The following is a 15,961-nucleotide window of genomic DNA, read 5'->3' on the forward strand; positions in this document are numbered from 1 at the left end:
TTGCATTCCAAGGATGCCCAAAGGAGGATGCTAATCTAAAAATAATGCATTAGTCACTTCACCCAATGTCAGTGGTGGATGTTAAAAGGAGAATACTACTTTTTTTTGGGGAAAAAATGAAGTTATACGAATATTTGATGCAAATATACACGTGTCAATTTTTATTTGAAGAGGTAGTGTTATTTGTCCAACCTTTAAATAGAAAACGAAACGATTATTTTGATCACAAAATATGGCCTCAATCGAGTCTCACCATGTTAAAATGACAATCTAAGAGATAATAGTAATATAATTATCATCACCAGCTACTATTGGTGAATACTCTGCTGCCGATATTCAAGACAATGATGATGCCGCTGTTGTTACTGCTATTACAAATTATGCTAATGCTGATAATTAAAGTAATGATGTGTTTTCTTACTACCACTTGTGATGATGCTGATGATAAACTTGAGATTTAAAATAAACGACAATTTCAGAATTCTCCAATTATCGCCAAGATCACTCACATTTTGACTAACCTTTAGTGATGGAACTTTGAAGAAAAATGCTCTTTGATTTTTTAAAGGGAATAGGCAGGTGGCATTTTTAAATGAGCGACGGTGAATTCTTGATCACAGGATTAATCCAAAATTCACAACTCATTATCTGCACAAAATGGGGAATTGCATCTTAATTGGGGTCAACGGAGCAAAGTGGAGAATTACTGTGGTAATGGTGGTGGTGGTGGGAGCGTTGTATTATTTGTAATACATAACTAGTGTGCGTCGTGGTGATTATGAAGATGAATGTGGTGGCGATTAGGCGTGATTATGCGGCAGGTAATGAAAGGGGATGGTAGAGGATGGTAGTCATGGTCATCATCACCTCCAGCTGACGCCGACACCGAGTAAACCCACTCAATGTCACCCCCACAGGTGTACCCACCGATCTCCCACGTGCCGCTGCACCCACGCGCATCTGCCCCCACACCCACCGTGATGACATCACCGCTTTCGAGAGGGAGGTGATAGTGGGAGGTGATGGGGGACGCTGATGGGGGTGATGGTGATGGGTAGGTGTGGTTGCTGAATTTCAACAGCGGCTTCTCATTAACCTGCATGCTGTCCCAGGGACAACACCTCCCAGCAGAGAGAGGACATCGGCAATGCTGGCTGAACTTGAGTAAGTGAGTCTGTGTGTACATTTAGGTATATGTGGTGGTGAGGGGTGGGGGGTTAGCGTGCTGCGCTATAAACCCGGCGACCAGAGTTCGATTCCCGCTCACGGCCTGGGCCTCTCCGAGGTCGACTCAGCCTCAAATGGAGTACCTGGTGCGGTGTGTAAACATCGCCACTAGGGAGACAAAGGTGGCTGGGCGTGGCGCTGGCTGTCCTGGCCTTTATTGGTGCTCGCTAACAGCACTTGCCCCAAAGTCTGTCAAGGCTATACGGGGGATGTTTTTCTTTGTACGTCTGTGTCTGTAGGCTCTATGGTGAACCTACGCGTTTTGAATGGGGGCGGAGTGGTGGTGCAGTGGTTCGCGCAATGCGCAACGAAGCGGGTGATCCGAGTTCAATTTCCAGACACGGCTGACACCAGTGGCGAGTGATATCTGAGCTGGTTCTGGACTACCCCTAGGTCGACTTAGCCTTGAATGAGTGCCTGGTGTGGTGTGTGAACATAACCACTGGGGAGAGAAAGGTGGCCAGGTGTGGTGCTCACCATAACACCCATGCCATGTTCCGTGCCGGCATTATTATGTGTTGCTAGCAGGACATGCCCTTGCAGTCTGAAAGTTACACGGAGGATGGGTATGTGTAGGTGTCTATACGTATAGGTGTGTGTGTCTATGTGTAAGTATGTGCATTATTTATAGGTCTGTGTTTGTAGGTGTCTTTGAGGTGTGGGTGTTTGTAGTTGTATGTGTATATGCGTATCGAATTACACTCAGGTCCAACACCGGTGACGATTATTTGAACCGTTCCTAGGCCGACTCAGCCTCAAATGAGTACCTGGTACGGGGTGTAAATATCGTCACTTGGGAGACAAAGGCGGCCCGGCCACTCACCCACCCAAGCCCTCATATGCCAGGCTGGCCTTCTTCATAGGTCCTCGCTAACAGGACTTGCCCCAACACTGTTACAGGCTATATGGGGGATCCTTGTCTCTGTGTAGGTATAAGGCGCGTGTTTGTAGGTTTAAGACTCGGCCTTAAATGAATACCTCTAGCAAATTCTAGATTTGAAACTTTCGTGACTGCAATGATTCATACTCTTAGTTTTTTTCGGTAAAGTCACGTAGGTAAAAATAAAAATAAGTAATAAAAATACTGTAATAGAAATACAATAATATAATAAAATATTAATTATTTCGATTATTATTGCTATTATTTTTATTATTTATTTTTATTTTTACCTACGTGACTTTACCGAAAGCAACCTAAGAGTACATATAGCAAAGTGTAAACATCCGCACAGGGGAGACAAAGGCGGCAGGGTGTGGTGCTGACCACAGAACCCTCATCGGTGGGCGTGCACGTGTTTGTAGGCACGTGTGTGTATGTTGTAGGTGTATGCATACAAGGTGTGTGCAGGTATGAGTTTGAAGATATATGTGCGTGTAGATTGCGTGTGTAAGTATGCGTGTTAGAAGTGATAGTGTCGTGGTTAGCGCACTACACTACGAACCCAAGAGAGCCAAGTTCGATTCCCGTTCACGGTCAACATCGGTGACGAATATGCGCACTCGTCCAGGGTATGGGGGACATTTGTCTTTGTGTAGGTGTATAGGTGCGTGTTTATAGGTTTACAACTCAGCAGCGAGTCCGTGGTGCAATGTGTACAGACCTTAACAGATGCTAGCTAACGTAACTTGACCCAACAGCCCGTTAAGGCTATCGGTGGGATCTTTGCCTCTGTTGTGTGTATGTAAGTAAATACTTGCTTATATATGTGTATCTACGTGTGTTTGTAAATACGTTTATATAAGTCTCTACATAGGGTCAATAGGTGCGATTGCCCATAAAGACAAGATCCCCCCATCCCTATAGCCTTAACATTTTCTTGGGGCAAGAGCTGTTAGCGAGCACCCATGAAGGCGAACACGGCACACGAGTGGGTGGGTGGTCAGCATCATGCCCATTCGCCTTTGTCTCCCCAGTGCTGACGTTGTTTACACACTGCCGCACCAGGTACTAATTTAAAGCTGAGTCGACCTCGGGGAGGCCCAGGAGCGGTCCAGGTAATCGTCAATGGTGTGATCCATAAGTGGAAATGTAACTCAGGTCGCCGGGTTCGTAGCGCAGCGCGCTCACCACTGCGCCACCGCGCCCCAATAGGTGGTGCGTTTGCCCACACACAGAGGCACACATACATACATAAACACATATACAATTACAGACACGTGTACAATCACGCTGTATACAATGGACAGGTGGTCCACTGTGAACGGTGAATACACGGAATATGATACCCAAAACAACCCTAAAGCAGAACGTGGCTTTTTTTGTTGAAAAAAAGTCTAATCTTGGCTTTCTATATAAATGTAACATTTATAGATCAATTACTATTTTTTTGTATAGTCAATATAACATGAATATTTTTTTTAAATAACAACAGAGTATTGCATACATGCATATGTAAAGTTATAACATTGAATGCATTACACAAACTGCTACATGCAAGGTGATGCATAATTAATATGTAGGAAGCCCATCTGTTTTTAAGGGATAGCGTATGAACTACACTTTCAATTCACTTCTGTGTAGCTGCTATGACATGTTCTCGACTGTCATCGACGATTAAGCTTTTGATAAATTAATCAAATAGCGAATGTAGGGATCGGTTATTTCTGATTTATATGTCTTTGTAGTATTCCCCTATAGATTAAATCGTGGTATAGTCTGCAGAATCACACTGCTGTAGATTCGTACCACTGCAGATTTCAAAGATTCGCACAATCGTATATTCATGAATACTGCACTAGAGATTAGAGTATATAGAGTATTCACTTCATTACATATAATATATATTAATGGTACTATAATTTATATAGATTCCCAACACTACATTTATATACAGTACGAGTATATATTTAATAAATCTATAGCGATTGACACCATTGTAAATTAAAGTAATGTATTCACACCGATATATATATATATTCACACCACTCTGGATTCTACAAATTCACATTTCTGTAGATTAATTATAATCAGGCACGTGTACAATCTTTTGTCAATCCACTGCGAGACGAGGCCCTTCTCATGCCATGTGGCCCATGGGGGTTATTGTACCATACTTCACCACCCTCGTCAGTGACAGATTGATGGAGCATAGACAAGGGAGTAAAGAAGTACAGCACAACAATGGATTTTGCTGCATGTGGATGGATGGTGCTCTGCCTACATTTGTTGAATATAATATTCTCCACTCGGGCTCTATATAATCACACTACAGCACTATGAATATATACCACTATTCGGGTTTCCTCCCACACGTTAAACATCCATTAATTGGTTTAACACGTAGGCTTTCACGACCAATATCATCCATAAGATGTTTTTTGGGTTAGATCGCGTAAATAAATGTGTCGTTAAAACCGCCACCACCCGACACAGCCAACGAGTAAGGGTTGTCACGTAAACAGAAAATGCCAATTCGTCACTAGTACAGCACACCGGTGTAAATGTTGTGGCTTGGCTCTCCAACATTTACAATGTTGTGGCATGGCTCTCCAATATACCGGTATGCTGAACTAGTGACGAATTGGCATTTCTGTTTACGTGACAACCCTTACTAGTTGGCTGTGTCGGGTGGTGGCGGGTTTTAACAACACATTGATATTTATGCGATCTAACTCAAAACAATTCTATTATGGACTCATTAATTGGCTGAATATAGTCCATCTTAATATAAAGACTGCAGCGCTTGGGAGCTTGTTGTCGCCGGCTCACCGCCTGGCTGCCTTCCAGCTTGCCTGTGGTTCCTCATTGGTGTCGAATGCAATTTGCATAAACAAACATAGATAAAGACTTGAATAGAACCATGAGCCAAATCCTGACAATTCAATGAATCTATTAGGACTATGAGGACCGTACAGGTACAGTACTTGCGTGCCAATCAATTTACGTTTCTTTTTATTCAAAACAATTTTCACCAAACAAGTACGGCAGGCGGCTTTCTAAAAGTCAGACGCTTCATGGTTGACTCTCAAGTGGATAACACAGTCGAAAATCCCTAACAGCTGTTCTTCTATATTAAGAGCCTGGAAGTGAAAGCATTTATTTTTCAACCGACAAAGCCACAAACCCGATTTTAGAGACTCCCAGATACACGACCTTTAGGTCGTGTATCTCCGACTCCGAAGCCGCATGCGGCTTTTTAAGGACCGCTTCGTGACCGTTACTTGTTAAGGACCACTGTTGTCGTATTCATCACTTGCATTGGGGGCTCTTAAAATACGTTTCGTTTTTTTTTTGGACCAAATTCTAACAAAAATGGCTCTTCTTGTTATTTTGGTTGCCGACCCCAGCACGCGAGTACCACCGCGTAAATCTGTGAGCGCATTTAAAGTCTGTGTTCCACCGATTTATCGGTATTATGAGGCACCCGGGAATGTAAGATCCACCCCAAACCTGTGTCCGGTGTCAGTAAAGTTATACAAATCTGGTCCCACACGCACACACCTACCCAATTAATTATAGAACACACACGATCAACACTATCAACGTTGCATTAATCCACATGTACAGGGGAAAGAAGTGTATCTTATGATCTGGACAATACGGTCATTAATGAAGAATGAATCCATTGTCGAACAGCCTGGACGCGTAGCTACCACAGAAGAGCTAAATTTCGATTTAAAGCTTTCGTGACTGCATTAATTCATATTCTTGGTTCTTTCGGAAAAGTCACGTAGAAGGGAAATAATAAAATAATGAAATAAAACAATACATCTTCTTGTTGTGGTTTTCACACCTGATGTTGATTGCTTGTGTTGCAGTCGAAACGTCGTGAGAATTTGAGTGTTTTATTTTTATTATTTTAATATTTCCCTTCTACGTGACTTTACCGAAAGAACCAAGAATATAATACAGAAGAGCTGTTTGTGATAATTGGTTTTTTACCCTTCTATCTGGCAACAAAACTGACACCTTTTTACAAGGAGTCATGTTTGCATAGACTGCAATAACTGCAGTCATAATGCAAACTAAAGACATAACTCTGATAATGTGCACTGTCCTTGCAGTTGATTGGTCCACACCCGAGACAGCTTTCCTTAGAGCCTAGTCTCACATGGGTTGGCGTCATCTGGTCCAACCCATGTGAGACTAGGCTCTAAGGAAAGCTGTCTCGGGTGTGGACCAATCAACTGCAAGGACAGTGCACATTATCAGAGTTATGTTTTTTGTTTGCATTATGACTGCAGGTATTGTGGTCTATGCAAACAGGTGTCAGTTTTGTTGCCAGATAGAAGGGTAAAAAACCAATTATCATATTTTTACTGGCAAATGAGGTTCCCATAGAGAAGAGCTGTTTGTGTTTTTTTGTTGTATCTGCCTTTAGCCAGAAACCTTCCTAAATGTCACGTGTACCAAGCCACACTTGTCCACATCCACATTAAATTAAAGAGGCTTTGTAAAATACAGGCTTAGTGAATGTCAATGCTGTAGCCTTACGGCTTTTAGCCCAAGGAGATCTGGGATTGGTACCCATAAAAACCGGTTCTACAAAGGTGCGGTATTGAATGCCATATGTCATGCGGTGTGTATGGACAGTGTTTGACAAATTGACAATCAGGTATAAATAATGTTAATAACAATGCCCTTTACGAAGGCTGGAAATCCTCACTGAGTCTCTCGACTCTTTGGTATGTTTGCCCAATGCCATTCACGAGTGTCTGGCTTCACGTGGAGGACACCGGAGAACCCAGAGAAAGCACACACATTTTAGAACATAATGCGCAAAGCTAGACAACACCTGAATTCAAGAATCCATTTCTGTAAAGCAAATATCCTTGCCACTTCTCCGTTCAAGTCAACAACACTGGATGTATTCCCACGCGGTCTCCCATCCAACGCTTAACAATGTTGAAACCTGCTGATCTTCCGAGATTATACAATAATAGAGGGGTTCAAGATTATTTGATTAAAGGCTAGTTTGTAACATGCGGAATTTCTGTTTTGAGTTGCATTAATGATTTGTTATGTGAATTACGTCAGTATGTCAGTGTTTACGCTCACGGACATGCGTGTACTTCTAAATGTGTGTGTGTGAGTGATCCAGTCCTGGGCCTGGTGCAGTGTGTAAACATCGCCACTGGGGAGACAAAGGCGGTCGGGTGTGGTTGCTGGCCACCCACCCCCTCGTGTGCTGTGCCGGCCATAATAGGTACTCTCTAAGAGCACTTTCCCCGACAGTCTGTGAAGGCTATACGGGGGATCTCTATCTGTGTGAGTATGAGACTGAGTATATACTTGAATGTATATACTGTAAGTGGTGGTCATGCTATTTGATATTTACACCGCTGTTTTGAGGCTGCTAATGGGAAAGAGTAACACTCCAAACTCATCTAAGCAGGAAGACCACTGACTTTTATCTGTCTGCATGTGTTGAATGAGACAACGGATAAGATATAGGATCTCTATCAGATGAGATTAATACATCTCTTATCAGATTATATAGGCATATGTATCAGAGTTTATATAGGAGTAGACTATAATCCACTGCAAGTTGGTTGGTGAATGTCCATACATTAACATTGACTTGCATTCGCCTACCATCCCAAATGCCACGCGAAAAACAATACCGCACCTTAAGAACCGGTTTGATGAGTCCCAATCCCAGGTCTCCTCAGGCTAAAACCTTTAAGGCTACAGCATTGTATTTCAGAATGCATGCATTATACAACCCCCTTTTTAAATACAGTGGAGATGCGCGTGGGTGTAAACACGCAATATTGTAAGTTTATGGTGAAAGGTCAGGGTGCAACCCAAAAACCAAACGGCTATTCGCAAGTAGCGACACACTTAGTATGTGTCCACGGCTCCCTCTCAAAGGCTTTGATGCTTTGGTAATTAGATTATAGACTCTGAATTGACTTTCAGATGAGCACTCAAGAGAAGCTCCTGCTGTGCTTCTGGGTTCAAATGCAAGAATCACAACCGTGATATCACTCGAGTGCTATGGGAGGTGCAAATGGAAGTCATTATTTGTGAATCTCCAAACTCATGTCAGACAGGCCGCAACACAGAGCCTAGATGTGTACCTACAAGAATACTAAAATGTGTGTTTGTTGTTTTGGGCTGAGTTGACTTTCTTTAAGTGAGAGTCGATTGTAAGGGAGACCTCAGTTCAAAGAAAGAAAGAAAGCAGAAAACGAAATCACTGACAAAAATACGAATCTCTTAAAACGAAAACTTTTAAAATTAGTTTTCAGTTTCAGGTTTCATTGTTGCTTTTGTTTTTTCTGAGTTTGGATAGTTAGTATTAGGCCCTTAAGGTTTCCATATTTAAAATGGTATTGCGGTCCGAGCGCTCGATACGCAGTCAGAAGCTCGTGAGATGCAATCTTGGATGGGGACAGCGACTGATCCCATCATCAGCATCATCATCGCCGGCTATCATCCAGATTTGATAAAGAATTAAGCACCACTTTGCGAGAAGTTAACAGCGGTTTTTGTCTAATGCAGAGAGAGTGGGAGTCACAATTCACTTCAAGAAACAATATTTTTCTCATTTATATGGCATAATTGTGTTGTTTTGCTTTTTTTACATCTTGTTTACAAAAGTTTAGTTTAATCAATCACAATGCATATATATATAACCCTTGCATATCATTGTTTTAATATAAATTTGCATATATTATAATTGATGGATCTTTGCATGTAATTACTACCACCATTTCAATGTGGAATTTCCACTGTTAGCCCTGTGCCAGCAACGTAGATGATCATCACCCCATTCTCGTTTCAGCAGGACACCCATTTATCCAATTTCATCCTCAAGCTTTCACCCATTCACAATAATTAATGCTTCGTATTTTCTCTTGCCGCCCACAGTAATTGTCCGAAGACCAACTTCTGCAATGTCAGTACAGCACTCCAGATACACTGAAATTCCAGTTTTGTAGAATTCCTCAAGTATGGAGTTCTAATGTTCTACATTCCTAACGGTCCAAATTTTCAGAATTCACAATCAACTCAATTACACAGTTCAGGAGTTCTAGTCTTCCAAATGAGCATTTTCCAAGTCTATGAAGTTACAGTATTCTAGAGTCCAACCATTTTATAATCTTAAATTATAATTTCAGTCTGTTTTCTGGATTCCCATCAAAAGTCCCAGAATTATTTAAATCCAGAGTTTCTGGATTGCAAGTTATATGAATATTCTGGATTTACAACGTTCCTGATATTTTGTATTTCAGATCACAATTTCAACATTTTTGGAATTCTAGTTTTCCATCTTTACCACGTTGCTCTATTTCAGTATTGCTGAATTCTGGCATTTAAAAATCACTCACTCCAGCCAGGATTCCAGCAGGGACCATTCACCGAGCTGGCCATGATGAACCACACCTGCAATCCTCAGTTTGGGAGGTTGAGTTGGTCGACCATGCTGAGAGTGTCACAGGCATGAGAATCTCATTCTGAAGATACACAACTGCCAGTACATGGCAGTACAGCAAGCAGGTTGCTGGAACCTAATAAGCCAAAACCTTCCATAGTTTGGTTAAGGTGGTTCCTAAGCTCGTGGGTCGACAGGGTATTTATTTGACATTTTAAATAGAATTTCAAAAGCTCACATTCCAGTGTATATAATGCACATGCTACACAGCCATAGGATAACACGTTCTTTACCACTGGCTGTTTTCCCACCCTTTTGTAAAAACAAAACCACGTCAGGTGAACTTTAAATTACTATTTTGCTAAAGTTATCGCCAAGAGCACTAGCAAATCCATTTTCCATAAGGCAAAACCAAAAGTGGGTCAAGTGTTGTGTGGTTCGACAATGACAGTGGCTGGCCTTGCAGTTAAGAAGTATAACGAGATACGAACCCGCTCATTTCCTGAAGAAATTCAATTTGCAAAGAGGCATTGGATTTGTCAAAATATATTAACACCAGCGATTTGGTATTCTAGAGGAAAAGCTAGGCAAGACTATACAGTATCTCAGATGTATGTATATTGAATTTCTTTTTCACTGTACGTAGCCAACCGTGCTCATCTGAGGTGCAGGGAAGGACAACAAATGCTACCTGCAGCAGAAACTCAACGTTCCAGAAGGGGAAACTAGCCAAAATTATCTTCCATTCCTGACCACACATTAGGACTTCCAAAGTCGTAATGTGCAACTACAAAATCTCACCATTAATGCACCTGTCTCAACGTATTTGAGCTTCTCACCTCTCCTCACATTCCTACGTGAATTCTGTTTCCATACTTCTTGCACAAAGCACTCTGCCTACTCCTTTATACCCTGCATGTGCCGCGAGACTCTGGAACTCGTCGCTCACCTTTGTTGTCCAACATAATTACAACTCGCTTTTTTTTAACGTTTCATGTAAGCCGTTTACCGCCCAGGTCTGTGTTGCTGACAATGATTAGTTTAACAATGGGTTTCGATTAGACTTTTCATCAACAAAAATCAATTATAATACCTGTACAGTTATCCATGAATTCATAAATGTTACCAGTTATATACAAACTACTGCATGCATTGGCACCGTCATATACCTGAGACCTGGTGAAGCCCTAATGGACCCTAAAGAACTCTGCAATTCAATGCTGGTGGTTGGTTACCAGTCATCATTTTGGTGGGTCATCGAACCTTTGTCCACTGCACCAAGATTTTCAAACGAACTTCTGCATCGCCTCACTAGTTCCACTAGCATCTCTGTTACCACATCTTAAAACACATCGCTTTACCAGAATTATTTTTTTCCTATTACTGGACTTTAATTGATTTTATACCAATTGACACTACTGAAAACTCCCAAGGTCTAATTCAAACGTGGAACACAATATCAAATCTAAGGGGTAGAAATGCTCAACAGCTCGGCTCTCTCGGACTCCGAGCTCATCCTGCTGCACTACAACTACACGGGGAAGCTGGACCATGGGTCCCGCGGGGAGCCCAGCTCCTCGCTGGGGCCCGGCTCGCTGGCCCTCATCGCTGTCTGCTGCGTCATCGCTGCCGAGAACCTCCTGGTCATGGCTGCCATTGCGTGCAATGGCCGCCTGCACACGCCCACCTACTGCTTCGTGTTCAACCTGGCGCTGTCCGACCTGCTGGCGGCGGCGCTTTACGCCGCCAACGTGCGCCTGTCGGGAGCCACCACGCTGAGGCTGAGCCGCGCTGCGTGGTTCGCGCGCGAGGGCGCCATGTTCGTGGCGCTGGGCGCCTCCGTCTTCAGCCTGCTGGCCATCGCGGTGGAGCGCTACGCCACCATGCTGCGTATGCGCCTCACCCCGGGGGGGCGCGTCGGGGCGCGCCGCCGAGCTGCCATCGCCGCCGCCGCATGCTGGGCCGCGGCCCTGGTGCTGGGGGCTCTGCCGTCGCTCGGATGGAACTGCGTGGGCCGCCTGCCCGAGTGCTCGGCCATCCTGCCGCTGTACGCCAAGTCCTACTTGTTCTTCTGCGTGGCGCTCTTCTCGCTCATCCTGGCGACCGACTCCGTGCTCTATGCGCGCATCTATTGCCTTGTGCGGCGCAGTGGGAGGCGTGTATCCCTGCGGGCGCCGTCCGCCTCCACTGCCGGCTCGTCTGCCGTCGATGCTCCCGCAGCGGCTCGGAAGGCGCTGGCAGGGCGAGCATCTCCCGAGCTGGGGTCTTCATGCGTAAAGCTTAAGCTGCCTGCAGGATCAGCAACCCCCATGAGAAACACCTCTCCAGTAAGCCACAAGAAGGCTGGTGAATCTGCTGGAACACCAAAGCCAACCAGACCAACCAGAACAGGCGGAACAGCCGCAACACCTGTAACGGCCGAAACGGGCGGAACGGTCGGTACACCCAAAACAGCCAGAATGGCCACAACGGATGGAAACACCGGAGCAAGCTGTCCCTCTCCATCTCTGACGCCAAGGCCTGCTTCGCAGAGGGCCTCATCCGCTTCCGAGAGGTCGGTGGCGCTCCTGCGCACGGTTGCCATTGTTGTGGGTGTCTTCATCGCCTGCTGGTCTCCGCTCTTCGCGCTCCTCGCTGCCGACGTGGCGTGCGAAGCGCGCCGCTGTCCCATGCTGCTGCGCGCCACCGACTGGTGCCTGGTGCTCGCCGTGCTCAACTCAGGTGCCAACCCCATCGTGTACACGCTGGCGAGCCGCGAGATGCGCCGCGCCTTCGCCCGTCTCGCCTGCTGCGTGGCCAATGTGGTGGCCCTGCCCATGGGTCGGCGCCGCAGCAGCCAACACCTGAGCCCTCACCACTGGGGACTGGACAGCGACACGGCGTCGACGCCGCACGCTGGCGTCGGGGCGGTCGCCGCCGCTGCCCACGCTCCAGCCGCTGCTGCGGCCAAGATTCTATTCCGGCAGCGCGGGTTCAGCTCGAGGAGGAGCACTCGGAGTACAGGGCGAGCGCCGTCGCCGGCGCCAGAGTCTGTCAGACCCACCGCCGCCACCGAAGCTATGAGCTGCTCTTAAATGAAGAGATCATAATAGCCATGTCGGACACAAGTTAGCTGGCATTGCTGAGGTGCTGAGATTAGAGCCCTGGGGTAGGAGGTGGCTGGGTAGCTCAGGGTGCTGTCACGTCAGGGAAATGAGCCAGTACTGCTGAGATCCTGGGTTTGGATCCAAGTATCAGCCACCCATGATTATAACTAGGTTCTCAAGTGTAAACAAATTGTAAGCAATTATTGAAAAAAATGACTCGTGTTAAAACTGTAAAGTCAAGCCAACATGATTTCTTGCTCAAATGGTCAATTGAGGCGGTGCTCACATCTTGTTTACAGTCCTGAGCCAGTGGTGGAAATTCCACATTCCTATGGCAGGGCTGAGTCTATATAATGACTTGATTTACCACAAAGTGGTACTCATTTGATCAATCCCAGATAGGTTGATAGGCCGAATCAATCCCCAACCAGGATTTGAACTTCGCAACCTTGAGATTGTGAGCCGCTCACCATGCTGCTGAGCCACCCGGCTAATTTGAGTTATTTTACCACTAAGAAAACGAAATGTTGGTATGGCAAAAGGTGCCCTCCAGTGCAGACAAAAATACAGAATGAAGTGACTTGAGAAGTCGTTCTGGTATGACACTTTCCTGGCCAGTTCTCCAACACAGAGTGGTGGTGCACTGCACGCTGCGAGTGCAGAAGATACATTTTGTCATCTCATGCATGATAGCAACAGTATTAGTGGAATATAATTGCAGGAAAAAAAACATTTTATTTTAATTAATGCTGTGGCTTGGTGTCCATCCCTCTCCATGGAGGTTAATAATGGCATTAGAGTCACGACTGTATTCCAGCATCCCTGAGTTCCGAGATTTATAGTCAAATCCTTGGGACTGGACGTGTCTAGAGCTCTCTATCTGGAGGTTCACAATGGCTATAATAAGGTTGATCATTTTCGCATCAAAGACACCCCAAGCAGACATTGATGAGGACCTGAGAGTGCAAGATTAAGAATCCTGCCGCAGGGCTTATGTTTCTCATAAGTTCGTAATGGTCATGTCTGAAATACTAACATGGCAATGCAGAGGTCCTGGACCCATATATTTAGCCAAGTGAGTTGTATTATTTGCGTTGTATTAGGACGAAAAGGGTGCAACAAAGACAAGGTCCTGGGTAAAAGACAAAAGCTCTGGGCTCGTTCGGGGGGGGGGGGGGTTTCAATAAATGCCAAATTCAAGGTTCATCTCCCTCTGACTCAACCCGGTCACCACTGACTGCACAAAGCAAAATCCATGATCATAATTAAAGTTTGTTCACTAGGTTTTTAATTTTATCAAGTCCATGTTATAGGTTACAATTCCTACACACATCAGATGACTGACATGCGGTGAACTGCTCTTTCAGGAACTTGAAAAGTCACTATCCAGTGTTGTTTTGAGAGGCTGTATGAAGGCAAGACTCGTAGTAAAGTGGATCTGGGACGTCATCTTCCGGAGCCGTTCCCCGACACTGCACACAACGAGAGTTCCCGATGTTAATGTGTTCATCTCTTGACGAGCTGGTAATTACAGCAAAATGGGGATATTGAAAAAAAAACATTAAGTTAACTTTAAATTAATTGTTGGAGGCTGTTTGTTAATTAGATTTTTTTTTTGTTCATTTTCAGTTTGTAGTATTTAAATTTAGCAAAATTTGTATTATCCTGTCATGAACTGCATGGTGAGTCAAGGAAACATTTTTTTTATAAGTGGTCGAGTACATTTTAAAGGTGTTGGGTTTGTCTGTGGTCACTCATCTGCTTCCAATATGTAACAGTGCAAAATAGTTTGTATTTCAGTGCCTCGTTCGAGAACAGCATTGCAAACTGTGAAAATCTGTCCTGGATTAATGAAGAAAGTTGTAGAAAACTCCATTGCTAAGCAGACATGTACATTTACAGGCCTCTTATCAAGCTACTGCCGATTGAAGGCATGCTGTGGGGGTTATTTGGGAAAATTCCACTTGCTCTTTGCTGTCCACAGCCACACACAGCCTGGTATGCATGACAGTTACCCATCCAAACACTATCCGAGCTCAAACCTGCTTAACTTCTGAGATCGAATGAGATCAGGTGCATTGCGGGTGATTTGGTCCACTCCTTAGTATTTACCCTTGAAGGGAAACACGGGAAGCTGCCTTCGTAGCTCTAAACTCACCTGTCTAGTTTCTTCCCAGGATCTCAAGTCTGAGATGTCTCTCATGCTCAAGACTACATTTGCTGAGTTTGTTTTGGGCTGCAGAGCTTTCTCTTACTGAGAAACTCAGTTAGATCTCACTATGATACTTTTTGAATTGGCTCATGTTCTTAAGGGGAAAATAAAAACCTTGACTTAAAGCTTTCGTGACTGCAGGAATTCATATTTTTTGGGTCTTTCGGTAAAGTCACGTAGACAGATTCAAGTAAAATAACAAAAAACTACGACGTTTCGATCGCAACACAAGCGGTCGTTATTTGAACCTATCTACGTGACTTTCCCGAAAGTCCCAAAGAATATTAAAAACCTTGTTATTACAAGAGTCAAATATATCCATTGCATCACATAAATACATTGTGCACTTAATATAATTACACCTTACTATAAAGTTTAAAAGTACCTTTTTTTACTTGGAAAATTTATAAAAATGTTTTGTTTTAATTTAATATTTACATTGTCCAACATGTGTTCCTTTGGTGCAATATTCATTGTCTGCTCATTTTGTAAACTGTGCATTGAACTGATGTATCGCTGCCACCTTGCTGAAACACATTTTGAAATGAGATGCTAATCCTGAGGGTTTAAAGTGCATCATCGTCATCATTATTATTTAGAATCCTAAAGAGTGTTCCTTGCCATAATAATGTAGAATCTCCACAACTGGCCTGGGACTGCTGACTGATCAGAACGGCCCCCTATTTATTTGAGCAGGGAGACACAGACATGCGTTTTTAAAAATATTACATTACACATGACGTTGCGGTGTCCATTAGATTATTTGTCTGTTGTGTTATAACTCAATTTATCTGTTGTGCTTAAATAAATGGTCGCAGGTAAAGATTGTGACACGAACGGTGACAATGTGACACCACCCTCCACCCACACACCACCCTCCTCAATTTGCGTCGTTCACAATGTCCGGCAAAATAAATCAAGGCACTGCAATACCACCCACACCTGTCAGTGTTAATGTATACAGCTCACTGAGTCTATGGCTCCCCTAGGGTTCAGGAGTAATGGATCAGGCTCATACCGAGCCAGACTAAGGCTTCCTTAGGGTTCAGTATGAATGTACGAGGCTTTAAAACGCCATACTAGGCTTCTTTATAGTTGCCATTGTACGTAGCGTA

The 15,961-nt window shown here is 44.2% G+C and overlaps 1 protein-coding gene and 1 long non-coding RNA gene across 2 annotated transcripts in view; one reads left to right on the top strand and one right to left on the bottom strand.

Annotated features, from left to right (window-relative positions):
* LOC133346564 (uncharacterized) overlaps positions 1-15,961 on the bottom strand; it is a 45,935-nt gene that overhangs the window by 17,792 nt on the left and 12,182 nt on the right. The gene's annotated exons all lie outside the window — the stretch shown is intronic.
* Positions 1,102-15,781, top strand: LOC133346558 (sphingosine 1-phosphate receptor 5-like). Its single transcript, XM_061558202.1, has 2 exons — positions 1,102-1,164; positions 9,044-15,781. Exon 2 carries the CDS (start codon positions 11,027-11,029, stop codon positions 12,620-12,622), a length of 1,596 nt encoding a protein of 531 aa, XP_061414186.1. The 5' UTR covers positions 1,102-1,164; positions 9,044-11,026; the 3' UTR covers positions 12,623-15,781.

Source organism: Lethenteron reissneri, chromosome 24 (assembly GCF_015708825.2).
Source record: "Lethenteron reissneri isolate LAM-NWPU_2019-01 chromosome 24, ASM1570882v1, whole genome shotgun sequence".
Classification (NCBI taxonomy): Eukaryota; Metazoa; Chordata; class Hyperoartia; order Petromyzontiformes; family Petromyzontidae; genus Lethenteron; species Lethenteron reissneri.